Source organism: Platichthys flesus, chromosome 6 (assembly GCF_949316205.1).
Source record: "Platichthys flesus chromosome 6, fPlaFle2.1, whole genome shotgun sequence".
NCBI classification, from domain to species: domain Eukaryota; kingdom Metazoa; phylum Chordata; class Actinopteri; order Pleuronectiformes; family Pleuronectidae; genus Platichthys; species Platichthys flesus.
Window position 1 is genome coordinate 6,072,124 of NC_084950.1, and position 27,912 is coordinate 6,100,035.

A 27,912-nucleotide genomic window follows, 5' to 3' on the forward strand; every position below is an offset into this window, starting at 1 on the left:
TCTGAGGGGTGGGGCCGCAATCTGTAAAGTAAAACCAGATCTACGCACCAGACCCTAAAAACGGGGGAAAAAATGGACAGGAAACTGAATCTAAACCGAGCTGAGACGTTCTCCTTCGTCAACCCCTGGATCAGATATTTCCTCTTCTTCTTCAGCTTCCTGTTTTGGGTGAGTAAGAGAGTTGCACGACCACCGGGAAGCCACTAGTGACAAACACTGAGCTCGAAACCGAGTCGTCTTCATATTCCTGAGCATTCAAATGACCAAAAGTCAGCTTTGCTAGACAGAAAAAGTAGCTTGTACATTTAGGATAAGGGAAAGTATTTCAGCGAGTATCTGGAGCAGCAAGCAGCAGGGGCAGCCGGCCTCCCTGCTGCTGCCTATTTTAAATCTACTCCAGTTATATATGGACTCTGACTGCACATGCATCACCGCAGCAAATGGTGAGTGGTGCGTTCAGTCGGCTTCTGACTCACAGGAAAACAGAAAAAACAGCCGGTGACTGTGCAGCCCTGCTGGGGTGTGTCTGTCGCTGTGAATGTTTCCATATATGTTCTGTCAAGTCATGTTACTGGGAAGCTGCTATTGAAAGCGTTGTATCAACAGTAGAAGATTCCCAACGTGAGGTATTTGTACAGCAGGGATTATTTCTGCTGCTGTTCGGGGTCGTGTGGAAAGATCGAGACGAATCCTAACTGGTGAAAAAAGCAGCTCCTAATATGAAACGATAAAAATTGGGGTTTGATCGCAAAATAGGTGAATAAATAAATGTTTAATCGTGCATGAATTATTTAAAAACTTAGCTATAACTAATAAATGATTGGTTTAACACTGAAAAAAAATGCATGTATAAATTATTGAAATGCATATCTAAAATTCAAGTTTTAATAACTGCCATTCAAGGCTCAACGTAATGCATAAATTATATTATATTACCAAACCATCCTCAACTCAGACAGTTTCATTGTCTCCAGAATATTCACTGTTACATAACAGTGGTGATAAATAACGTTAAAAAAAAAATGGATTTCCAGCGACTGCTTCAGGAACATGACAGGTGGGGCAGGGTGTCATGTGACGGAGAGGGGGGGCCACGAGAGACATACACAGATGTCTGCAGGGCACAAGGGCTCAAGTCAAACAAGGTCCACTGATGGATGTGCAACAAAGAGGCCGGGACTCAACTGGGACTGTTAGAGAGAGGGATATAAAGGTTTGAGAGACACTTTGATGCAGCCATGAAAACCATCCATCAGGCTCGTTTTCCCTCAACAGTTAGTTGAGGGAAAACGGTAGTCCCTCTATCTCAGAGACACACACACACACACACACACACACACACACACACACACACACAGACACACACACACACAGCTCTGCCTCTCTCGCTTTCCGACCACATTACGACTTTAAGGACACAGATCACATCTGTAGCGCAACACGGGGTCATACGTCTCCATCATTTCCCCGTTCATCCGACAAACCCTGTGACTGATCAGAATTTAACTGCAGTCGCACAAACCCTCGACTTGTGTTCACTTTTGCTTTGCTTGCTTTTCTCCTATTTTTATGTTTTTTTCACACAGGCTCAGAAGTGAACACTGCAGCCCTAATCCTTCAGGCCTTTGTCCCCACAGCTCAGTTCAGCTGGCTTTCACCTCCGCACACAATCCACCAGGAGAAGCCTGATTCATCCCTTTGAAAAGCCTGAAAACAGAGCTGGAATACATCCACTGTGTGTGTCTGTGCGTGCGTGCATGTGTGTGTGTCTGTGCTCTTGTACAGCTATCTTTGTGAGGACCAGTATTAGTCTTCAACCTACGGAGTGAGGACCTTTTGTGGAGAGTGAGGACCTTTTGGCCGGTCCCCACTTTGTCACTGTTTGGGAATCAAGACTTGGTTTTAGGATTAGGGATGGAGTTAGGTGTAGGTTAGGTTATGGTTTATATTTAGTTTGGAAAGGTAGGGTAAGAGCTACCCATCCAAAAAGCATAATGCTGATTAGTGTCCTCATTAAGATAGAATTACAAACAAGTGTGTGTGTGTGTGTGTGTGTGTGTGTGTGTGTGTGTGTGTGTGTGTGTGTGTGTGTGTGTGTGTGTGTGTGTGTGTGTGTGTGTGTGTGTGTGTGTGTGTGTGTGTGTGTGTGTGTGTGTGTGTGTGTGTGTGTGTGCGTGCGTGTGTGTCTGTGCCTGTGTGTGTGTGTGTTGCCCACACATATTCACACATAAGTAGCAAAGTGACAAATGGAGCTGCTGGTGCAAACACAACAAGACAACATCTCTTTCTGCATTTCCAACAAACTCGTACCAGTGCAGTTCCAAACACAACGTGGAGCCATCTATGTCTTTTCACAACTATTGTCTTGTCAACACAGATTATTCATTTCAGAGATGTTTTAAGAAGTGAGACACAACAATTTCAAAGCAACAATTTGCTGCTCAAGAACAAGAAAGAGACAAAGATGGGGTTAGACGTGAAAGACATTACTCCTCTTTCATAGCAAATGATTGCACCATGAATCCTTATTTCCCCAGAGACATGATGCAGACAGAAACAAAACAAATCTATGTTTATACCGAACAAAATGCATTTTGTATATATACAGACGCACACACACAGACACACACACACACACACACACACACACACCGACACACAATTAGTAATCATGAGATTGTCTGTGAATCTCAAGGCTGAAAATGAAAGCCAAGCCAGGCAGATTGTTATTCAAGGTGAGAAAACCAATCAAGCTAAGGAGGGAAATGAGTGTTGACAATGCAATGAACAGGAAGCTCTAATTCCACCTATTTCTCAGCCTCTTTGCTGCTGTAGTGTGCAGCTTCTGCTCAGGTGAAGTCAACATCCTCAACAGCTCTTCATCACATCCTCAAGGACTGTCATTAGTAACAGAACACACACACAAACACACGCACATACACACACAGACACACACACATGCACACACACGCACACACACAGGGCTCTCTGTTCCTGTGTGTCTCTGAGGAAGACTCTTGAATTCTGTTTCATATTTTTTAACAAAATTGGAGCTTCTTCTTTATTTTGCCAACAGAGCAGGTCTCAGAAACATCAACACACTGAACTCCTCTCTCACACAAACACACACACACACACACACACACACACACACACACACACACACACTCACTCACACACACACACGTGAAGTGAGGACACTCATTGACACTAACACTAAAATCAAATCTCAACCCCTCAAACAGGTCATTGATAGAGTGATAGAGAAAAATGTCCTCACTCTGTATAGCGTCTATGCTTAAAGGGTCCTGACAAAGATACAATTACACATAAACACACACACACACATCACTGTCACTGATGGTGAACACACACACTGAAGAAAACAACCAATTATCTCCCGTCCACCTACATTTGTAAAAACACTAAACACTGCTCAGTGAAGCTTGAGAGGAAAGTAATCTGGATTTTCAAACCAAGGTCACATTCACACAGATGACGCTTATATGAGGCACAAAGAAAGTTTTGAATTCTGGAGCTTTACCATCCAATTTCATATGATTACAATCCATATGTTTTAGTTACATTCTCCTCTGCTGACGTCCATCTGTCTGTCTGTTTATCATAAACACATAAACTGATGCGATTGCCATGGCTACAGCTGCTCTGCATATCCGACACCTGAGGAAAGACTCGACATTTGTTGATCTGATCAAACCTGTCCCGGCTGACGGCACAAAGAAAGTCTGTTCAGGCACAAAGAGCCAACACACTGGCAAGCTACACAACTTCAACGCAACAAGTTTTCCAGCAGCGAAGTAAAGAACCAACCAAAAGAAGAAAAACACATTAATAACTTATTGAGAGTTGGCTGAGAAGTTTGACACCAGTCCGTGGAATAGTTCAGTTACATTTTATTTGTATATCCCCAAGTACCAATATACAATATCTCAAAGTGCTTTACAAAGTAAGGTCGAGAAATTATAATATGACAATACCCACCATGAGCAAAAAGTTGGCCACTGGGAAGAGAAACTAGATTTACTACCCTGCAGTGATTTGCCAGAGTTTCAGTCTAAAACATTTTATTTCCAACTCATAATAAGTGACCGTGACCTCTGATGGCCGAAATCGAAAACAGTCCAATCAAGTTCACATGTGAAAGCTGGTCAAAACCTGAAGAAATTTCCCAAAGGCAAACTTGGGATTTCTTGCTTCAGAGGCTGAAAACATCTTTTGTTGAGGGCACACAAATCTTAATCAGTTAATCCATAAATCTCATGTTCACAAGGCAAACAGGGGTTTTATGAGATGACCTTGACCTCCAAATTCTATTCAGGTCATCTTTGAGTCCAAGTTAATTAAGACCTTTGAAAATGGATGTTTTACTCAGATATGGCATTCATTAGAGAAAAATGAGATTTGACCTTCAACCTGTTACCCACGTCATCTTTGACCCCAGTCACCTTTGACCCCAGATAAACACTAATGTTCACATGAATGAACCTGACTGACAAGACAGATAGGGGGGATCTGTGCCACCAGCGCCGAGGCACAAGTTACCTGCTCTATGTGCTACAACTCCAAGTCTCTTTGAAATAATAACTTCTCTCTCTTTCCCAGGTTTTCTCATTGTTGATTGTTGCAATCGGGGTCTACGCTAAAGTCCAGAAAGCTACAGGTAGACATGTGACACACTTCTTCAACATGAGAGACTCTAGAGGAATTGTTTATTCTCCTTTATTACAACTATATTTTCTCAATCTTTTCTTCATTGTGTTCATATTTGATCTAGTAATATACAACAAAAATAATGAAATGGGCTCATCCCACTGATTATGCCCATGTGTCCTGTATGATCAGCAACAGATCATTGAATATTAAAAGCAATGGAAGTGGCCTAGTGTTGATAGAGGGGACGATGCAGTTTTATGAAAACAGTACCGGGAGGGGTTAGGAAGTGAAAGCGGGAACAGAGGAGGACAGACGAGTAAACAGAGGCTGTTATGTTCCTGTCTTTCTGCCAGACACGGTGCGGGACACGTTCCTGATCGACCCAGCTGTCATCCTAATTGTGGTGGGGGTGGTCATGTTCTTCATTACTTTCTGTGGCTGCATCGGAGCCCTGCGAGAGAACATTCGCCTCCTCAAGACAGTAATAGACAAAAGCAGACACCTCACTAACACTGGGGCTGTGTTGTGCTTCCGATGTGGAAGCTTAAATCACATCTAATCCAGAGCCAAGTCGCACATCTCACACAGTCAGTTGTGTTTCAGTCACACTGTGTTTTTTCATATGTGTGTCCCCTCTGTCTGTAGTTCTCCTTCAGCCTGACTCTGGTCTTCCTCACCCAGCTGGGCATAGCCATTATGGGCTTCTTCTACTCTGATCAGGTATCTGCCTCCTCACCGTCTGTGCTCCATCTTAGATTTTCTGTATCACTAAAAGTCAGTATAAGGTCACATTCCATCTCTAGTTCTCTTTACACCAGCATCGAGCCTGAATGACTCTCCCATCAGCTCCATTGATTTGGTGTGTTCTTTCCCAGCTTTCGGACATTCTGTACATTTCTAAACTGCGGTCTATAAAACCAAAGAGGGAACAGATACATTCGAATCCACAGATGGACACAATTAGCCGTAAACTCGACATAAAAATAGACGACTTGTCTCCACGTCTACCGGCTGAACACAAGTAAAGCCAAAATATTCTGAATGCGGGTGTTGCCATCATGTTTTAACTTGATTTTATAACATCATATAACTAATTCAAGCCAAACTTACTGGAAATATGAACAGTCGCAGAAATAGCAGTTTGAAATACAACCTGAAAAAGATTATTCGACCTGTACTTTTGCTTTTCAGTTTGGTTCATGTCCCATCTGTTAACATGGGGAGGCAGGGTTTAGGGCCTATGATGTCACAATATCAAGATGATTTGGCTTCACTTTTGGGAGCTGTCATGTCGTCCATCTTTGTATAACGTCTGTGCTTTGAGCACACAGGGGGAATGTTATGTCAATATCTAAGCCAAACTGTATTCACAGATACACAACGCTCAAACACACACACACAGACACACAGGAGTTCGACAGCAAAGATCAGTGTGTGTGTGTTTGTCTATAAACACTTAAAAAGTACTGTATTAGTTCTTTCATTGTTAAAGACAGAAAGAAAAGAGAGAGCCTCCAATTTACTTCTCTACAATACACTGACTTTAACTGATTCCACTAGGAAATGCTCAATTTGGGCTCAATACAACGTGGGGTTATTCCCTTTTGTAATATTAACACTGCACAAGAAACACAAACCATCGGTTGATGAGACATTTTTTAAGTAATATAATTATATTATTTTGTGAGTACGGAACAAACTTATTTTTTAAGTTTATTTCATTAATCAACCAAACAAAGCAATTTAAATGCAAACCTAAAATCTCAAATATCGAGTATTAGCTAAGGACCAAGCTGTAATAAAACTGACAAACTTATTTCGTTAATGACAAATTAAAACAAAGCAGTTTATTTTATTTATTACCATTTGCATAAAGCACTGCATCACAGTTCTAAGCACATCCGAGAATATGGTGAGTTAGTGCCACAATCACAATCCTTCAGGTGGTTCAGAGACACACCGACTGAAATGTGCAGAAAATAAAACCCCAACAGTAAATATTTAGAAAGACGTCTGTTTTGGATTTTCATGAAGCTTCATTTCCAGCAGACATTATAAACACTGCTGTTGACAGGAGCCTGCACTCCATCATTTCCTGTTGCCAAAATATGGTAAATTATGTTGATTTCTTGCGTATAAACAGTATAATTTAATTGAACTATGGAGGAAGAAGAATAAACATCATTTTGGGTGACAAATTATTTTCTTCAACGTATCTATAAAGAAAAAATATAAATCCTACTGTTGCCACTTGGGTACCACATCTGAGCCCCATATGTGACCCCTAGGTGTCTCATCGAGAGGCTACAGGGACGAGAAAGCCCCCCCACCCCGCCCAATCACTTTCAACATCCACTTATCTTTACAGTCACATCGCATTAAGGCTCCGTGGGGAATAGGAAACACAACAGCCAGTGGCGGCGGCATTCCCTGACACCGATGCGTGGTGGCTTGGTGTCTGACGTCTGACACTACCGCCCGTCTCCCCAGTGTTCCCTGTCGGCGCCCGGACTGCCTGCTGCTAAACAGAGCAGTTTAACAACCCTCCCAGCATCCTTCCCTGCTAAATGATTCAAATGCTCCGGCACTTCAAAGTGGAACCAAATGTTCCATTTCAACAGATCCCTTGAAGGAGACTTTGCCGCTAATGACATGGGGAGGTGTGACGATGGGCTCGGAGGGCCTACCGAAACAGAGGGAGGGGACCGGGGGGGGGAAGCCGTAAAAATCCTAACAAAAATTTAGTAAAACGACTTTGGGGATACGGATTTTGGGCTATTTTGATACAGCTCACGTTTTTTTTTATCAACATAACCTGTTTTACGGCAGCCTTTAATACGAACAATGCCGAGAGCCTTCAGCAAAGCACTAACACAAGTTCATTTCAGGCTTAATGAAATTTTAAAGTTCAGCAGCTGATTAGCATACAGCGCCTCCATTAGCATACATTACATCTGAACTCAAGTCGGGGGAAGCGTGGCCCCTCTTGTTTTTAAAAGAGGGAGATTTGCATCGAATACCTTTTAAAAAACTTTATTTATACTGTATGTGAGAATAGAATATATAAATATTAACAAAGCAGGGGCCTCATAAAACTCTGGAAGTAATTACAACAAACAATGAGAGCAAACACAAGCAGCACAGTTTGAATATCTGAATTAACCATAAAGTCTGAAAATTACACATTACACATTGTTCGATCAAATCCATGTATTTCATTTATATTTCATCAAGGTTTTATTTATTCAGCTCAAGTCAAGTTAATGAAAATTACTCAATTATAATAACAAATGGGGAAGTTCACGCAATCATCTGCCACGGCTGAAGAAGTGTAGAAGCTGAACATGTGCTCTGTGTTTGCTATGCATCGCCTGCATTGATCTCGGAGGCATGGCTGCTTTAATCATCATTGTTATTCTGCACCGCTGCAGCCGACGCACTGCTACAGGAGTTCCTGCTCCTCGGCCGTCTAGTTTAGATAAATCCCACATTATGCTCCTGAGACATGAACCAGAGGACTTTACGCCGAACCCTCAATGGAAGCAATTCTCCAATGGAAAAATCCCAATTAACTGGACCTGACATGTTTTTACAGTTTCCTGGTTATAGAAATAAGTCTTTCAACTGGACACTTTAGTGAATAATTTAAACAAAAGTGGCAGATTTAAAGAAGATATTTTATATTCAGGTTCATATTTTCTATTTTGAACGTTTACATGCTTTATTGTTCAGAAAACATGTCACTGCCCTCAGAGTGTCCCCTGCTGCAGCTCCTCTTTTCAGCCTCTGTCTGAAACTCTTTATTTTGAGTAGACAGAAACTCAAAATAAAGAGTTTACAGCAAAGTTGGCCCATTATCTTGTGATACGGCTTCCAGCTTGTGCAGGAAATGTTGGCCTCCTCCTCATTTCACCTGGCATGCCAAACTGGCCCATTAGGCGTCCATTATGCAAATGTGGGGCCCCATCGGGCAAAGTATTTTAGCAGCTTCAGGAACAGTGTATTTACTTTACTTTAGTATCAAACTTTGTAGAACTTCAACATACACAAAAAAAAAAATATAACACACTAGAGGAAAAAGGCAGAACACCCCTTTAATATTCTGTATTCTCTCTTCTAGACTCGGGATGCTTTGGGAAAGTTTGTGAAGAAAGCCATCGTGCACTACAGGGATGACCTGGATCTGCAGAACCTGATGGATTACATCCAGAAAGAGGTGCTCCGGCCAATCCCACGCTTTAATGAATGTGCCTGTATGTGCGCATGTAGCTAACCACACAACATAAGTCTTCATATGAATCACAGGCTGTGGAGCATTAAATACGTCTGTGCACTCAACCGACAAACCGCCACCAGTGACCACAGGAGGTGAACGTCTTGTATTTGTTATCTCGGCCTCGGTGATGGTTTCCCAAATGAGACGCAGCATTTAAACATGTGCTTCATGTGTCTGTGAGACTGTTCATGAGATTCTCCTCTAACATATGGATGCACAGGTGCACTTGAGTTTTCCCATGTGAGAAGACCAGACTGGCAGAACACAGTCCAGTGCAAGAGCATGTTTCTAAATATACACCTCTGCTGTATTCTCCTCTTTCTCTATCTCCCTCTCTCTCTCTCTCTCTCTCTCTTCTTCTCTTCCCTTTACACAGTTCAAGTGTTGTGGGTGGAACAACTACACAGACTGGTCTTGGAACCTGTACTTCAACTGCACCCACACGAACCCCAGCACCGAGCGCTGCTCTGTACCTTACTCGTGCTGCACTCCTGTTCCCGGAGAGGTGCGTACTTTTTACAAACTCACAACAGACTGGCATCAGTAAAGTGAACAACACCCCCAAGACCTAACAATCCCCTTAAATTCAATCAAGCTGCACATAAGTACACACAAGTATTCCTTGGGAAAATGTCAAAAATCCCTTTGCAATATTTAAAACAATGAAAACAATTGTCTTAATTGTACCAACACAATTTGTTGGGTTCTTTCCGGGCCCGTGTCCCATTATTCCATGAAATTTCACAGAAATCCATTCAGCAGTTTTTGCTTAATCTTGGTGACAAAAGAACAGAGAAGCAGACAGGGGCTAAAGCATAACCTCCGTGGTGAAGTGTTGTGTTCATGTAAAATAATGCAAAGTGTACAGAAGACTCCAAAGGTTCAGCGGGCTGTCATCCAGTTGGAAGGCCCAAGTGTCCTTAGTTAGTGTGAGAATGGGACGTGAGACAAAATTCGCTGAATGAATACGTGTTAGATTTGGTGAATGTGAGCTTTCAAAAGGGTTTTGAGGGTTTTCTTTAAGTTTTAATGACTTCTGTTAAGTCAGAACTTCAGAGAATGATGGTGTTCGACTGAATGCCAATAAGCTGCATGCTGTAGCAATGGACGAAGGTTGCTGAGTAATGTGAAGCAGCAAATTAAAAGTGCTCGGTGCAAAAACCTGTAGATGAATCAGTCAGCAAGGACACGGTGTGTTATTTATGCAGAACATCTTTAAGTGGGTTCAGCCAGTACAAGATTCAGGTGAAAGGAATCTATTGGCAGAAGATGTTTTCATTAGTGTGTTTCATCTAAATTGTATGAATTGTTGTTTTCTTTACCCTAGAATGGCCCCTTTATATTTAATTACTTTATATTTATATCAGGAGCGGGTCATCTGTACGGAGGCCGCCATGTTTCTTTTACAATCGTCTAAACTGGACAAACAACTGAAGCTACCACAGGTTCTCTTTAATGTTTATAAGAGGAGGGTGAGGTGAGGAGACTCAGTTGCAACACAATACTTCACCACTAGGTTTCACTAAATCTCACACTGAACCTCTAAATCAATAATAACTATCTGAGAACTACGAATGTAGATATGTAGATGTGCGTCACCTGCATGCAAGAAAATAAATTCTGAATAGATATGATACCTTAGTGTTTGACTCCCAGTTAGAGAAAACAATCAAACTGGTTTAGGGCTGGGGACATCATCTTCCTACACAGCTGGCTAGCAACCCGGCTTCATGAATAATGGGAACAGGAGCAACAGCTCCAGCAGCCACGGTGGACCAGATCACAGAGCTGCGCCCGCTTGTGTGAGTCGGCTTCACAGCGTCTCCTCGATCAATACGTTTGCTTTGATGAATGTGAAAACCGACGACTGCTCTTCACAACCACTACTGCTGCTCCCAGGTCGACTGGAAATGAGATCGGCCAGACAGATACATCGCTCGCTGCTGATCGATGAGGCCAAACTGAAACAAAAATACACCCTCCCACCAGATATCGGCGAAGCATGAACTCAGTTGTCAGCCAGAATGAGTAACAGGAACTGGCAAAGTCAATTGTGATTATCCGGCTCAAGTTTATTTCAGTTTCTGTCTTTATTTAAGTTAACGTCTGGATTAACAGTCACATATTTGGTTGTTTTGACACCTCACCTGTGTGAATCCATGTATCCGTCGTACCAGACAGTAATTTCTTTGCCTGGAGGCTTCATCCACATGTCTACACCTGCAGGTACAAACTGATGCTGGTATCAGGCTGTTGGATGTGTGGGTAACTGGTCTGACACTTACGAACCAGTATGGAACAAATAGTTGTTAAACTGCGTTTCAACCGAGAGCAGCAGAAACTTTTAGTCGCAGGAACTTTATTCAGTGAACTGAACGTTGCTGCGTTTCCACCACAGAGTCACTGTTAACAGTCTAATCAAGATACCGGAACTAATAGATTAAAGCTCATTTCAGACATGCACTGTACTCTGCAGATGTTCTCTGGTGCCCCCCCCCTAGAGAAAGTCTGGAGAAGCCAAAATGAGAACCCAGCAGGATATCCTCTGCAGGATTCACAGCAGGTTTTTGGTGATAGGGGCTTACGCCGGTGTTGATGTGCTGTAAACACCAACACGTGATCTCTGCAGCGGAATTAAACCTTGACGTTCTGCTTCTGCCTGCTCCGCTACCCGATGCCCTAATTCCCGTCTGAGCAGAGATCCTCCTGCTGCGCTGTTCATGTGTGAAAGGCAAACTCCAGAGAAAGTCTGGAGCCGAATCTCAGCACATCCTCCGGGAGGTCGTGTCTGAAAACGACTTTAATGTAATGAAACAGCCCCAAACCAAAAGGTTCCTGAGCTTACGTGAAGTACTGCCCCCAAGCGAAGGCCTTTTACCCCTGGAACTCAATTTAGACACTGGTTCCTAGTTCCTGGGGAAAGTTCCTGTGGTTGAAACACTGCTTTGCAAGATTCTTATTGACACAGACACAGCTCCCGGAGGCGGACTTCAATCTAAACCAAATCCGGCTGCAGTATCTGCATCGGCAAAGAGCGAGAGAGTTCCCAAGCTGACTCGAATGCAGTCAACCCATTCACACTATGCAGAGTGTTAACATGCTATCTGACCTGCAGCCTACAGTAACACCACAAACCTTTGCAGCAGAATTGTCAGCGGTGACTTTGCCTGCTTCCAAATTCAATTCCTCCTTCATGAATGTTTTATGTATTTGTGTACCTGGAATCAACACACAAACGCATCCGTCTGCACATGCATGTAACAAAATAATGAAATGAAAGGTCGCATTCTAACACAAACAGCAGGTTAATAGTGTTCTCAGTGTAATCGTGTAATCATGGGTTTGCAGATTCCCCCCCACACAAAGAAATGCCCTGACTCTCACCCTCAGCGCGGCAAGTCACCGCTGACACTTCCTTCCAGTGTAAAGATGGAAGACTAAAGACTCCATGCAGATCCATCACACTAATATTGATTATACATCATGCTACACGGAAAATATATCAAAGCAGCTTTCTGCTACATGACTTTGGGGGGGGGGGGGGTGTGCAGGGGGAGGGGGGTATCGATTAATTAATCATAATTGGAGCTGAAGCAGTGCTGCGACCTGCTGTTCGGAGCCTGCTACTGCAGCGGCTACCTCAGGGACAGTCACATCTTCCCTGTCACATCAAACTGATGCAGTTATGTCGTCTCTCTCTTTTTTCCGTCTCTTGAATTCCAAGTCTCTGCAGTTGGCGAGGCTTCCACTGAACTCTCCCTCGGCTGTCACAAAGTTAATATCTCTGTCAATGTGAAATAATGCAGGAGATGTGAGACAGCAGCTGGTGACAGCTTCCTATTAAAGTGCTTCAGGTCGGTGCAATCAAGGCAATCTGTCACCTTCTCTCTCTCTCTCTCTCTCTGTCGCTCTGTCGCTCTGTCCCACAGGCCGTGATTAACACCATGTGCGGTTTCGGGGTTCAAACCCAAACCTACCTGGAGGCAAACGAGTCGATCTACCCGGTGGGCTGTGCGGACGGGGCGGTGACGTGGATCGAGTCTCATCTGTTGCTGGTGGGGGCGCTCGCTCTGGGACTGGCACTGCCGCAGGTAACTGGCACAGGTGCAGCCACTTGTTCATGCAAGTTGTGTAGTAACAAGTCAACAAACACACACACAGAGACACATGCATGTCTCTCACACTCACATAATGAAGGTCCAGTGTGTCTAGGTGAACAGGATCTATTATTAGAAATTTAATATAAAATCATCCTTGTGATATTTTCACTAGTGTGTTTGATCTAAATTGTACAATTTGATGTTTTCTCTAATCTAGAATGAGCCTTTATATTTAAATACTTTTATTACCATCGGGAGTGGGGCCTCTCTGTGGAGGCAGCCATGTTTTTTTTTACAGTAGCCCAGACTGGACAAACTAAACACCTTTGAGTTTTAATGACAACTGAACAGTTGCTCTTTCATGTTTGGAAGTGGAGGGTGATGTGAGAATTATTGAGCTGCAACATGCAACTTAACCACTAGATGTCACTAAATTCTACACACTGAACCTTTAACCATCACAACTAACACCTAAATTTAACCCTAACCCTAAAATCGAAGTCTTAACCCTCAAACAGCCAATTGACTTGGTGAGGACCAGCCAAAACGTCCTCACAATGATAGATAGACACACACACACGTCTACAGAAGCATCAACTGGAGGCGTAACCAGATTGTGCGTGTAGCAGTCAACATGAATAAAACACTGAATAAAAAAAAAACTTTCCTTAGAGAAACCAACAGGTTGTTCAGGTTAATGTGAGGCCACTGGAATATAACTAATTCAAAAATATAGAGTTACACACAGACGGCAATAACTGGGCACAATGGGCCGATGAAATTTTAACTGCACATTATTCATTTATTGCCCCGCCCTGGAATCGAAAGTGCAGGTTAATGTGCAGGTGAGGTTTTGACCTGCGTGCGTGAGGATGTGAGATTTACGTGCCAGAGGAAAAGGAAGGAAACTGAAGATTCAACCTCCATCTACTGAGCAAACCTCAAATTCCCGAAGCATGAAGCGACGCTAATAACTCAAGTCAATGTGTTAGATTGGCCATGAAATCACCTTAGCGCTTATCAAGGGCCGTCTCTAAATAATTAGTCCGCTTTCCTATCTGAACGATTCAGGTACTGTCACAGCAGCTCTGTCAGTGGGTTCTTCAGCTCGATCTGTCTCGTGCTCATATCGGCCTGATTGGGTCCCTGATGAATCTGCCGAGGGGGGGGGGCACGTGAATTACCCATGAGTCCTGTCAAAACAATTGCATTAGTATTCCTGTTTGCTTTGATGCTGCAGTAAATCCGCCGATGATGAAGTTGTCCCCTTTTTTCTTTCGTCTGGCACATCCTCGCTAAACACCATCACTTGATTTGTCTGCAGAACAAGACGTGTTTAAATCAGACGCTTAATTATTGAACAGCTCAGTTAAAAGGCGCGTTTGCCACCAAATGTGTGTTGTCGCAGCGACAAAAAACACTTTATGAGCAGCGCTATACAAAGTGTTATCAGGGTTAGGAGCCTGGTAATTGAGCAAGGCAATGAAATCCCATCGAGCCTCTGTACGCAAACATGTTTATCTCATTTCACATCAACGTGTTGTCCCCAGTGCAGACAGAGCAGTGCAGCACTTTGAGACGCTCTGCACAGGATGTAGAGTTACCAGGAGTCTGCTCTGTGATCTAAATTGGCAGCTGCTGTCCTCTAGATTGCAGGGATCGTGCTGTCCCAGATCCTGATCTCTCAGATCCAAGATGAGATTACCTCAGTGTTGTGAGAGCGGCCCGACGCCGAGGGAAGACGAGGGAGGAAGAGGGAGAGGAAGAGGGAGGAAGAGGGAGGACGAGGGAAGAAGACAACTCACACAAGGACTGACTTTTTTATTTTTTATTTATTGCTACAGTGAATCTGCAATGGTTTTGAGTACATTTCTTTTTCTTGAACTTGTGATGCACTTTATTCTGTTACACCCTCACATGCAAAGTGTTTATTTATAGATTTGTTTTGTTGTTGACATGAAAAGCATTTCAATTGAATGTGTCATTAATACATATTAGAGGAACATAGTCACAGACATCTGCACAGATTAGAGAAGCCAGTTCCGGTAAAAGAATTAAAAAAAGGATGTTGCACATGATTAAGTTTACACTCGTCATTAACAAAGCTTAATAGGGGGGGTAATCTAAAAGATGCTCTACATTGGAAACTGTGAAGAATTCAGCCATCTTGACAACAGCTGGTACTAAAGTCCCCTCGAACCAAACACGGGCACATGAGATTCTGAGTCTGCTGATGTTACTTTGATGTTCCTCGTATGGGAGCAGCCGCTCTGGGCTCCTCGCGGTCCTGCTAGACGTGGAGCGCCAGGGCCCGCTGCATCAGGCGACCCGTCAGGGGGGAGTTCGGCCTCACGGCATCACGCTCCACTAGGAGACATCTGGAGGGATTCAGCAGAACACAAGGCGGACACAGATTCAGAGAGAGTACACGCTGAGAGGCTAAACTGATCAATAATGGAAGTGCAACATGGGCTACAGACGGGCGATGTCGGTTACTTAATGGGAGCATAGACAGATAGTGTTGTACATGGAGGCGACAGCGGAGGAGGAGGACAACAGGAGTGGGCAGCAGCTGTGCAGCATCGCCATGAAACCCACTGGAAGGACTTTCTATTCTCTCCCATATGGAAACGCAAATGGGGAAACAGTGAAGTAAACCTATGTTTGGACTGAAGTCCCAGCTGTGCATTACCTTCCCAGTTTCTGGTGGTGCTTATCCTCTGACTTCATTGCTGCATGAATGAGCAGTTGATTGAAGATGTCCCTCTGAAAACAACAGTGGACAAAGCCATTAGTAAAGACGTTTCCCCCCCAGCGCTGCACTGTGTGTATAGTCTTTCTTTCCTTTTGTGTTTTTCTGTTTAGTGTTGTACTGTAAACTGTTGCACCTTGGGGGACGGTCTTATGAACACAAAGGACATAAAAATCCATCAGCATCCATCACACGGATTCATTATTCATACACTGGTGCACTGTGCAACACATTCTCTCACTATGGAACATGTTCAGAGGCTGGAAGGCTTCGGCTCTTACGGAGAGTGTTCTTCACCTCTGGCCTCTTTTCACTTCAACAGGGATTTGGGTTTTACTCCAGAAAACAAACACAAAACAACGTGATTGATCCTTTTCAAACTAAATAAAGCCTCAAGGCTGAGAGCTTGCAAGTGGTGCATCACAGAGCTGGAGTTGAGTTTGACGAGTTGACCACATTTCTGCGGAGCTCACCTGCGCGTCACTGCCACCGATCTCTACGGCTCTGTAGCGGAGCGGGTGCAGGAGCTCCACCGCTCCACCGTAGTTGCCCTGGTCGTACTCCATCAGCGCCTGACACATGGGTACACCCAGTGATCCCGCCAGCTGGTGCTGCTGATTGTCCCCTGGCTCCCTGCAAAGAAAATGAATGGTTAGAAGAGAAAAAGAGACGTATCGTGGGTTGGAAGGTTTAGAAACTAGCTCTCAAGGCACAATGCTTTATGGGTTGTACAGTCGTGGAGGAATAAATCTGTGATCCACAGAATAAAAATACTTTCTGGTATGAACTTCTTCGTGCACTTTACTTTCACAAGGGTGTGCATCTTAACTGAGGAGGATGAATCCCTTCAAATTAGTGTTTTGCTAATTTACTAAGATACCATGCAAGAAATATGCCGGTAAAATGGATGAAAGGAAGCACAGATAAAAAAGTGCAGTAGGTATTTGATGTATTCACTGCCGACTGACCACTGAGTCTAAGGAAGCTGCTACTGAGATCTCATATCTCAGAAATGAAGACACCCAAGGTGAGTGAGAGACGGAAGCCTGGTCACAGAGCGAGAGAAGCGGATGGAAACTAAAAAACACTGGATTTTAAAGTAACTCTACCGGAGCAACACAAGACAGACGAGACGGAGGAGCAGCAATTCAACAACCTGCTCTATTTTCACTTTATCTTGTTTCCTGGAGCGGCCTCCTGCTTGACTATCTAATTTTTAATGGCCCCCAGCAGAATAAAGTCCAGTTTGAAGTTAGAGGATTTTACCATAAATCCCCCACATCCATGTTTCACATCCCCTTAAATCCCTGATCTCTTCGTTTTTTGCAGGATTAACAAACACAGTCCCAGAAATGTCCTCCAAACATGCGATACACATAAAAACAAGGAAGATGTAATATCTTACTCAGCAGCACGTGCTGACCCGCATCTGTGTTCATTTACTGGTGCTGTTGTAGTAAATACCCTGTTAAACTGAAAAAGACACAGTTTTGTGTCTCTGATGTTGATTTGTAACAGGTTTTAGTTAATATTCCTCAAAATACTACGTTTAAAATATTATCTTTATTAATGGAAACATCAGTTGCATAGAAAATATGCATTTGGTTCCTGAAATTAAAGTTAGAGATTTGAATTATTCATAGAGAATCTAAACAATAATGACTCTCACAATCTTAAGGTTTTATTTAAACTCCTCTTCATTTTCCCTTCTGTTATTTCAACTCATAAAAAAATTTACATTTCCATATTTAAATATAAAAATCCATTAAATGTATTTGATCGCTCCAGGTTGGTGTATTTGTACACACTGCGGGTATCAGAGTATTACCGCAGCGAACAGTGAAAGGCAGGAATTCACTTCACTACGAGACACTTCATCCAGTCGTGAGGTTTCTCTGGGATTAGCTAATCCCGAGAGATGCTGCCACTGAGTGTAAAAACACGAGGTCAGAAATATGGATTATGTAAAACTGTGCAATCCCTCCTGGCCAAGGCAATACAAGTGACACAGTATATGTGAATGATGGGATTAAATAACTGCAAAGCTTCAACCTGTCTGCGTCTTGCCTGGTTGGGGGGGGGGGGGGGGGGGGTAGCAGTTGGTGTCTTAATTAGGAATAGAGTGCCTCACCCCCCCCCCCCCCACAACTCCAGTGACATGGGTTACATGATGTAACAGTGGAAAAACATGAGAATTTAAAGCACTGGTTTCAAACTGCAGCTTTTCTGTGGCTTTTCTGAGCGAGACAGAACTAAGAGCACAGGCCGGGATGCCAGAACATATTATGACCACACAGCTCCACAGAGGCTGCAGCTGCTCGCACACAACATCTGCTGCGGAGGGAAGACCCCCGGCCTCCGAGATGGGCCTCAGCTCCGGGTTGTCTCTCTGGCTGCGTCGGCTCGCTGTCTCGCCGTCCCACGCTTCAGCCTGGTTTCTGCTTTACATAACGCCTGGTCGGGCTCTTACGTAAGGCTGGAAGCAGCATCGAGGTGTGCAGCCGGGGGTGGGGGGGGGACGACAACGACTTACTTAGCCAGTTCCTGGAGGCCCTCCAGCAGACGCTGGGATGTGCCGCTCTCTTTGGCTCCCAGCGACGCCATCATGAAGTGGAGGTCGTTGAACAGGGTCACGTGGTCGTCGGTGTGAGGCTGCGTGATCTGGAGCAGCTCTCGATAGCGGTCCTTCACGCACACGCCTGAAACATGCACCGAAACAGAGACGTCAAATCGGGCTGGTAGGCAGCATAAAGGCTCCAAATTAAACGGAATAAAGAATGTCTGACACAGCACCTGGGCTTCAGATTAATGAGCTGTGATGAATGGGGTTATCTCACCTCCGCAGTTTCACTTTCACACCATTTTAAATCATCTCAGAAGCAGATGTTGCAGTCGCCCTTCAGCCCATTAACAACAAGTTAACAAATGTTTGCGCTATTTTTTGCCGAGCCAATTAGCGTCTTAATAACGTTTTTTGCATCTCACAGCAGTGACACGCTTCATTTCCTACGATTTTGAACAAACTCTGATCAGTGGGGTCCAGGACACCATGTGTGGGACAGATGGACACAAAGATCCTGGAGAACATGGGGGTCAGAGAAGAGGCCGTTACATTTTGGGTGTGAATACGGATCAGGGGGCGGATGGAGAATTGTTAAAACTTTCTTTAACATCGTGAGATAGGGTGTTAAATAAAGACGACAGTTCGGACTCGACGGATGAACGAGCTCTTCTGAGTCCAGTTTCATCTTTGTTATTTTATCTTTTCACATCTCTTTCAGTATTTCATTATTATGTCTACTCCAGTTTATCTGTCTCTACCTGCCTTTGATGTTTCCTCATATCAAATTGATGAGACCTCTTGATAGCCTGTCCTCAGTTCCTGTTAATATCGTCTCGCCATGTGCCCGGATTGGATGAGGGGACTTGTTTTTATTGCTTTTATTCTGTAAAGTGCTTTGTGTTACATCGTTTGTGTCAGAGTCATCTTCAAAAATCAAAGCCGTACTTTCACAACCAGACTTCCTACACAAACCAGTCTTCTCTACACTGGACCACTGTAACTCGCTCCTCTCTGGCTTCAGCCAAAAGTCTCTCTCCCGCCTCCAGCTAGTCCAGAACGCAGCAGCTCAGCTTCTTCTCACTGGTTCTGCTTCTCTCCATTGGCTCCCTCTCCGTTTTAGAATTGATTTTAAGATTTTACTGATCACTTTGAAAGCACGCCGGGCCCCAAGCCACATCACAGAACCCTGATGTTCCTGCACGCAGCCTTAGATCCTCAGGTCGATCCCTGCTTGCATGTTCCAAAGTGGAGGCTGGAAACTAAAAGGTGCTTTTGCCATCAAGGCTTTGGAGGAGATAAGGCTCGCAGGATCAGTGGCTTCCATCAAATCACCTCTTTAAACCCATTTTTATAGACTTGCTGTCATGTTTTTATTGTTATCTTCTCAATTTTTATTTTACTAGTTTTATTTACTGTTTTAATTGTCATATTACTGCTTTCACGTGTTCAAGTTTTCATGTGACACAGGTCTTTATTTATTCATTTTATTTGAACACTAACCATCTAAGCGTGGGCGTCTGGCCTCCTTGTCACATTGTTATTTCTCTTATACTTACTTTTTTTTTAAACTATCTGCTGTCAAAGGGCTTTATAAATACATTATTATGATTATTATCCTTGTATGTAAAGTGCTACACAAGGATTAAGCCTGATTGTGATTTCCTATGTTATTAAAGCAGCTCACCTTCCATTTCCAGTCGGCTGAGCAGTGAACAGGCGTCCACAATGTCCAACATGGATCCTGAGGCTTTACAGCGTCTGAAAATCTGAGAGAAACACACACATGTTCACTGTTCACCTTGAACACTGAAGGACGTAACAAACATCTGCCTCCCACACAACGACGTCTTCAGAGGAAAAAAAGAAACAGGGGCATCTCCATGTTTCTGCTGGATTCCCCCGACGTGAGCTGTGAAACATTCATGAATATCATCTAACTTTACGTAAGACTCGTGTCGGCCCTGAGTAACATTATGAAATGTTCTTGTATTCGGTTGCAGGACATCAAAGAGCTTCACTCTCACGTCGGCTCGAGTATTTTTAGAGCGAATATAAAACCATCCTCCTCTTCGTCGGTTGACACTGAAATGGCCGGTGTGTGTGTTTTGACTTCCATTTGTTCACACTTGCCCTCTAGGTTAACCGGAAAAACACATTGCTTTTAGTGCAGATCCCCTGTGTATTGGTACATGCATGGGAAGAATAAGAAAAAAAAACCTGCAGAGTGTACCATCAAGGTTTTTTGATGCAAAACCCTTCGACACAAACTGACCTGAGAGTCGAAGATCTGCAGCGCGGCTTCGTACTGCCCCTGTGGAGGAGGAAGAGGAGGAAGAGGAGGAAGAGGAGGTGAGAGGGAGGAATTTAAAAGACTTCACACCTGAGAGACAAGCCGGGGTTACAGATCACGTAGCGCGGATGCAAACACAAATTAATCTCCCGATATAATCAACTGCAGACTTCAAATTCCCCGAGGGGAAAGGATATCGTAAATACAAGTTCCACAAACACTCCCACCGCCGACTACTCGCTTGACTGAGAAAACCCATTATCAACTTTACCTTCTCGATGAAGCACAGAGCCCAATGCCAATAGTTGTGACTGGCCAGGACGTCAGAGACCTGGAATTAAACAATGCATGTTGTATTTCAATTTGTAAATTTGATTGAGGGGACTGGGTTACTGGGACGTGCTTCATCGTTAAGATTAATCACTCGTACCTGCCAGTCTTTCTCTCGACTTTCCATGAACTTCAGACCTTTGTCCACTTCTGCCCTCATCTCATAAACATGAGCGACCGAGTGGACGGACCAGGCGTCGTCTGGAGTCAGGCGGAGGCCCTGCCCCGGAGAGAGAGCACAGATGAAGAGAGGAGATGTGTTTGTTGCACCAAAGTAAAACGACATTTCAGAAATACTGGGCTCGCTTAACTCCCAGTCTTTCATTCTTGTCTAAGATGTTCCTTGATTGTTATTTGTGTGACCCTCGTGTCACGGCTGCTTTGTAGGTATCACACATTCACACATTCAACAGAGAGGATTCATGAGCTGCCGAGGGTTTGGCTCCTCTGCTGCTTATCGCTCCACCGAACTGAGACGATCAGAGACAAAGAGTTTAACACGGAACCAACAGGAGAGAGTCTCACCTCCATCGCCACTTTCTCCGCCTGGTCATAGAAGTTAGTTTCCAGGAGGCCGAAGGAATACAGTCCATTCAGATAACTGAGAGGAGAGGTGAGACAAAACAACTCTTTAAACCCTGCTCGTTTACGATGGATTTATTAGTGTTGGGTTTTTGTTTGTGGTTCTGGTTCGGCCTGTATGTCTGCACTCATGTTATCATCTGTTCTGTGTTTGATTGCTCTGACCTGTCAGTGTGAGCTCCTGCCTGAACGGAACTTCCTCTGATCTGCATTCCCACCACTTCCTCTCTACCTGCCCTCAATCAGTCACTCAGCTTCACAAAGACCTGTTCTACCGCCACCTCTCTGCTTACAGGCCACCTGAACCCGTCCTCTTTTGTCCCCTTTGGGTTTGTCTTGATGACCTGACTCACCTGACACTAACCTGTCTTCAATGCTCAGGATCACTTCTCACCTGACCCACCTGGTATCTCGGCTCCCATGTTCCCTCACTTTGGGTTCTGCCTTTTCTTTCACCTAAACCAGGGGTCGGGAACCCGCGGCTCTGGAGCCACATGCGGCTCTTCAGCCCTCTGCAGCGGCTTCCTGTGTAGTGTTGTGCATGTCGCGCATATTTTTCATGAAGGTTGAACTTAACGAGTGTGAGTGTGAGTTTGCTCTCAGATAGCGGACACACAGGACCCGCCGACTTAAAACAGGCCTGCACAGTTCTGTGTTTAATGTATTTAAAGTAGGCCTATGCCAGTGTATTTTCTTCTTCTCTTCTTAAGAGTTTGGTGTTTTCCATTGTTGGAACAGGTAGAAATAGCAATAAAATGTCAACAATTTTCTTTATTGCCGTTCTGTAATGTCATAAATGCAACAAACACACATATATAATAATATCTATCTGTCTATATATAGATAGAATTTTATTTTATTTTATTAAAGGTCATAAAAGTTATTGTTGACAATTTGTATTAAACTGGCACATTAACAAAGGATGTGCTGTGCTAAATCAGCATATTATAATAATAATCCATCTTCTAATTTTTGACTGACACTCCTTAAATACATGATCATCTATTACAACTCAACTTAATCCCCTGGGGGAATCTCTGCATGTTTGTAATGAATGAGACATAATTTGATAGATATTGTTATGATAAATAAAGTGTGACAGTGGATTAAGAGTGTGTGTGTGTGTTTGTGTGTGTGTGGCAGGCTGCAAGTGTCCCTAATTAGAATTTTATAAAGTCAACACCATCATTAGTTTGCCGTTAACCCTCGAGTGTCACCATCAACAAGCAAATGACTGCAATGTGAGAGGAAGGTTTACATTTTACTATATCGTCCCGTATTGTGCTTCATCATGTATTTTATAGTTTTTAATCAATGAGGAGACATATTGTGGTTTTGAGTATCAAACGTCATTGCACTTAAATTTGACATCTCCTCTGTGAAGCTCTTGCTCTTTAGCTGTTTGCTAAATATGTCCACTTGATGGTTGGTGCCAAGCAGGTGGTTTATAGCAGGTGTGATGAGATTTGAAAGCTCATTATGATTATATGCACAGTTTATGAATTATATAAAGTGTTATGTCTCACTATGCTTCTCTAATAAATCAATTCTTACCTGCTTTCCAGTGAGGAATTGAAATTTCATTTGTTTAAACATGACATGTGAAGTCAATGTTTGTTTCAAAGACCTAGTTTTCATATGATTTTGCCCCAAAATGCTGAAGTCTAACGGTAAAGTGCTGCTTTCTGTACCTGGACAAAGGAATGCTTGGTTTCCAGTGAGGCAGCACCCTGGCCACGGAGTCTCTCATCCGGGTCTTGGCTCCCCAGTAGAAATATGCATCTTGGGCGAACTTGAGGGCGAGCATATCAGTGGGGTGATCAAGCAGAATGTCTTCCCATACGTCACAGGCCTTCTGAAAAGCTCTGAAAGGAACATAAGTCACAGTTAGAGACGCGTCGTGAAAGGACCACAGAAGGAATGTTCAATGAGAATCGCACTTTCTGCTGAGTGGAGGGAATGTGAGGCGCTTGCAAAACATTAAGAGTCCTGCAAGACTTTATTAAGAAACAAAAATGCCTTCAATATTTCCATAAATGCAAATAAGACACTGCAGAGAGAATAGAAACATTACTTGTGAGACTGTGTCACAATCTGTGTAGATGACTGCTGGGGCTCTGAGGCATGTGATCGCCTCCCAGACAGGGGACACAGACAAAGAGCTGCTTGATGAATGGATTAAACACAGTCTTCAGTCTTCTGAAGTTTCCTCTGGCATGATAACGAACACAGCTAACGCTCTGATGAGCCCGAATATTGATTCAATACGACTATTAAAAACAACAAACCGCAATGATGTATATGTTTACTTATATATTTATGTATATACATCTAGAGAGCAGGGAAGTGAGAAGCCGGGTGTGAACTCTCTTCTGATGGACTCACCCAGGACGTGTGATAATGTGAGCAATAAACAAGGCCTCAGAGTCTGTTAACTGCCGTCTGGTGAACTCCGAGGGGGCTGCTGTGGGTTTTATTTAAAGTGGCTCCCGTCAATAGGCTCTGTCATACAGGCCTGACTGGTGGAGTGACGCTGGGATGCTCGTCCTCTCGGCAGGTTCTTCTGAAGCTGAGTTCTCCATCACCTTCCTGACCTTGACCCTGCATGCCCAGTTTCTCCAGTTGGCTCGAGTAAAAAAAGACCCAGAGGTTCTTCCATTGTAAATAAGTCCTGATATGTGTCTCGCCCTTTGACCTTGTGACTTGGTTTTGGAGCTGAACAGGACTGAATTGTTGGATTTTTGTGTGTCTGCTGTTGTCATCTTCAGTCAAGTTCTAGAAACTTCACAAGCAAACGGTTGAATACTATTTTGAGTTGCGCAGCAAAGAATCTACATACTTTGGCCAGAAAGAAATATAAATCTTTGATAGTTAAAACATTTGTAAAACATTAGAATACAATACAAAATTTATTTATTTTTCAGTGTGTTTTTTCAATATTATATTTGTATAGTCCATCACACTTTGAGGAAAATGCGAATTGTTTGTGAGATAATACTTTTTTGGGCAATTTTGAAATTTTCTTGATTTATTTACAATTTTATTTTTTGTTTTTCTGTTACAAGTTTTCATTCACATTGACTCACAGTCATGATTTCATACACTTCAATAACTTGACTTAAGATTCCTGAGGATGAACTGCACAGTATGAATGTTCCCATCATCCAACAACTACTGCTCCATCTGAAAGGAACCATTGTGCACATGAGAAACACAATGGGGACTTGTGCATTCTGTTATCATTAGAAGAAAAAGGAAATTTAACTCATATTAACAACCTTGAGATGAAATATTGGGGCTAACATGACAAATCCTTCCCCTCTCTTTTGACTTTTCAACAGCCAGCCTCTGACTCTTACCCACGTGAGTAGAGCTCCATAGCCTTGACATGGAGCTTCTCTCTGGGAGTGATGTCCTGGCTGCTGGCCAGCTCCACCGTGCGAGTCACGGCACTCGCCAGGCGCTCGTTCAGCCGGGGGGAGATCGCCGTGGACATCAGATCCAGCCCGGTATTCATCACATGTCCCATTACTGCAGGGGAGATAAATCCAACCAGCTCTTTTCTTCGTGGACAGTAATTTAAAACACTTGAAACATCATATGCACTCACTGCCACACTAGAACACTATAAAACACTTAAAAACTTTGCGTGCACTTGTAAAAGTTTTTCCTTTTGAACAGCAGAGCTTAGATATATATCACTGCTGAAGCTGTGCCCGTGTGTGTGTCTCATCCCCATCGTGTGCCCCCCTGATAAAAATGGGGATCACTTTGTAAACCCACTGCAGACTACAAGTTAAGACATTTGCTTTGTTCTTTATCAAAGACTATGACAAAGGGGAAGTAGGAAACACATTTGTTCGTTTCATTTTTGTAGTATGGATGTATTTAAATTGGGTTTGAACCCGATGACCTTTACCCAGATGTTAACTATCACATATAAAAGAGGGACATTCACAGCTCAGATCCATTAAGTAACAATGAAAAGCATTGTACCTGGATCATGGCACTGGTGGATTTGTCTATAGCTCCTATATTTTCTATATTCCTTATACTTAAGTATTGTTTCTTATTACTAACTGATGCATATTTTTGACTCTTGCTGGTGAAATATTGCAAATTTCCTCATTGTGGGACGAAAACCAATGATTCTGGCACATGTGTTGTTATCGCCTTTTAAAGTGCTGCGTCCTTGCGAGGTTTATTGTGAAAGAGCTTCTCAGCATATTTACCAAAGTTAGGATCGGCCGTCTGCAGGGCGGACATGCATCCTTCAAATCCTCCCAGGGTCTCATCGTTCCTCCAGGTCACATACTAGGAGCCCCACGAGACAAAGATGGATGTAGTTCACTGTGACGTAGTGAAACATGGTGCAGAGTGACAGCGTGTAGGAGAGTATTCACCTGTGTGAGCAGGGCGTCATAGAGTTTGCAGGCCTCATTACTGGTGGTGGAGAGTTCAAGACCCTCGGCCCTCCAGGCCTGTCACACACACAAAACCACACATAAGAACACAACTTTCATTAGGATTTCACACATAATAGTCTCATCACGGTGGAGAATCCCCATATTTGCAGTTAGATGGCTTACTGTGAAAACTGTGCTACGTTAGGTGTTTATTAATCCTTTCACCCGTAGAGGTCACTACAGTGGACAGATATTCCAAAGTCATTTTTCGTGCAGATGCATGGGTATTGATGGATTTAATACTTCATCTTTGACCCTAAATCAATTGGCTTGCCCGGGTGGGAGGTTTTCTGGGATATTTTTAGAAGTTTTTCATATTTGCGACGGGTGTGCTCTGACATTAATCCAGTTTAAAAATCTTTAGATGCTTATGTAAGTGGCTGGGGAGCTGGGAAATAATACACTGTGTATTCTCTGCAGGGAGAACAGGAGAGTATATTAGAGAGTAAACCTCAAGAGTACATTAGAGACGGTAAGTTAAGTTGGGTTTTGGATTTGTCGAGCTCTATTGTATATATTAATTTATAGTTTTTTACATTATTTTATTTAATTGGTTTGTTAAATACAGATTTCTTTAGTCCACTCACGTGAACATGTGTAAACCTGTTTTTGAAGCCTAAAGATGAAGAATAACTAGCCTGGATGCCAGACGAACTTAGCCCCGCCCACAACATTTTTGGTCGGGCACATTCTGACTAGAATTGTGAGTCTGACAACGTCAGGCTAAAGAATAACACTTTCTTACCTCCTGAGTGAAGTTGTGATCACTCAATCCTGAAAGTGTTCAAATAAAAACACACAACTACACACCTCTGGTAGACTGTCACTCAAATATTCTGTGTTGTTTATGACTTTCTGAGGTTTAACCCCCCCCCATTTTGTTTTTAGGTCTAATCTCCCAAATTCGTCTTCAGGTGACCTCAACGCGTCCTGTCGCCTTCTCGATTGCAACCTGCAGACAACAAGCACTTCCGGTCACAACGAACACCTGGGCATCGAACACACACACACACTGACCTCACAGTCCCTGAAGCTCGACGCGATCATGTCTGAAAGATCGTCTCAAGCATCTGGAGGAAGTTCTACCAGACAGCTGGAATAACTGCACGTGTCAAGCAGCTTTCCAACGGAAGTCAACTTTAGGCACAGCCGTTTTTCAGAATAAGAGCATGAACTAGACACGGCTGGTGGGTATCTGGCTGCGTCTAAATCATTGCGTGTTTTCTGGTGTAGAGGTTTTCAGGTGTTTCTACGTTTGCGTTTTTCCTGAGAGTGTGATGTGCGTGTTTGAAATGTGAAGAGTCGGTGCGGTTTTATTCGCGTCTCTTGTTTTGTGAAGCTTCCTCCCTCGCGCCGTCACTTCTCAGAGTTTGTGGCGTCACAGATTTCACGGTGGCTTCTCTTTGTCCCGAGGCGGGTTTTCTAGTGTTGTTGACTTTATGGAAGTTTCACAGTAAATCTGACCGCGATTTACCTCGTGGACCAAATATTGATCCAATATAAAAACAGTTTGTTTGTGTTTCTGGTGACACACGTGACACTCGACTTATATAATCACCCACATGGATAATAAACACACATTCATGTGTAGTCAGGCATACACATGTAAAGCAATATGTTCATATATGTATACACAAAACACGTGGTACATACATTAAACTTATTGCATGTGCATTTTTTAAATCTGTGTTGATAGAGATATAAGATTAAGATTAAGATATGTTTATTCATACCAAACACATGCACAGACATGCACAACACACCCATGCAATGGCAGGCAAATTCAACCTCTGCATTTAACCCATCTGTGTGCAGGACACACAGAGCAGTGAGCGACCATGTACGGCACTCGGGGAGCAGATGTTGGGGGAGTAAGGTG

The 27,912-nt window shown here is 43.4% G+C and overlaps 2 protein-coding genes across 2 annotated transcripts; one reads left to right on the forward strand and one right to left on the reverse strand.

The window, feature by feature from the left end:
- On the forward strand, positions 1-14,880 carry tspan33b (tetraspanin 33b). The gene is made up of 8 exons (XM_062389897.1): positions 1-168; positions 4,624-4,681; positions 5,028-5,155; positions 5,320-5,394; positions 8,795-8,890; positions 9,327-9,455; positions 12,880-13,041; positions 14,700-14,880. The coding sequence occupies exons 1-8, from the start codon at positions 73-75 to the stop codon at positions 14,766-14,768; spliced, it is 813 nt and encodes a 270-aa protein (XP_062245881.1). The 5' UTR covers positions 1-72; the 3' UTR covers positions 14,769-14,880.
- On the reverse strand, positions 14,864-27,177 carry ttc38 (tetratricopeptide repeat domain 38). Its single transcript, XM_062389896.1, has 14 exons — positions 27,051-27,177; positions 25,971-26,048; positions 25,800-25,881; positions 24,927-25,098; positions 23,259-23,432; positions 21,511-21,586; positions 21,086-21,205; positions 20,927-20,986; positions 20,638-20,676; positions 20,050-20,131; positions 18,336-18,501; positions 16,276-16,435; positions 15,743-15,816; positions 14,864-15,428 (listed from the first exon to the last, which is right to left on the reverse strand). Exons 1-14 carry the CDS (start codon positions 27,078-27,080, stop codon positions 15,341-15,343), a joined length of 1,401 nt encoding a protein of 466 aa, XP_062245880.1. The 5' UTR covers positions 27,081-27,177; the 3' UTR covers positions 14,864-15,340.
- Positions 27,178-27,912: the final 735 nt, after the last annotated feature.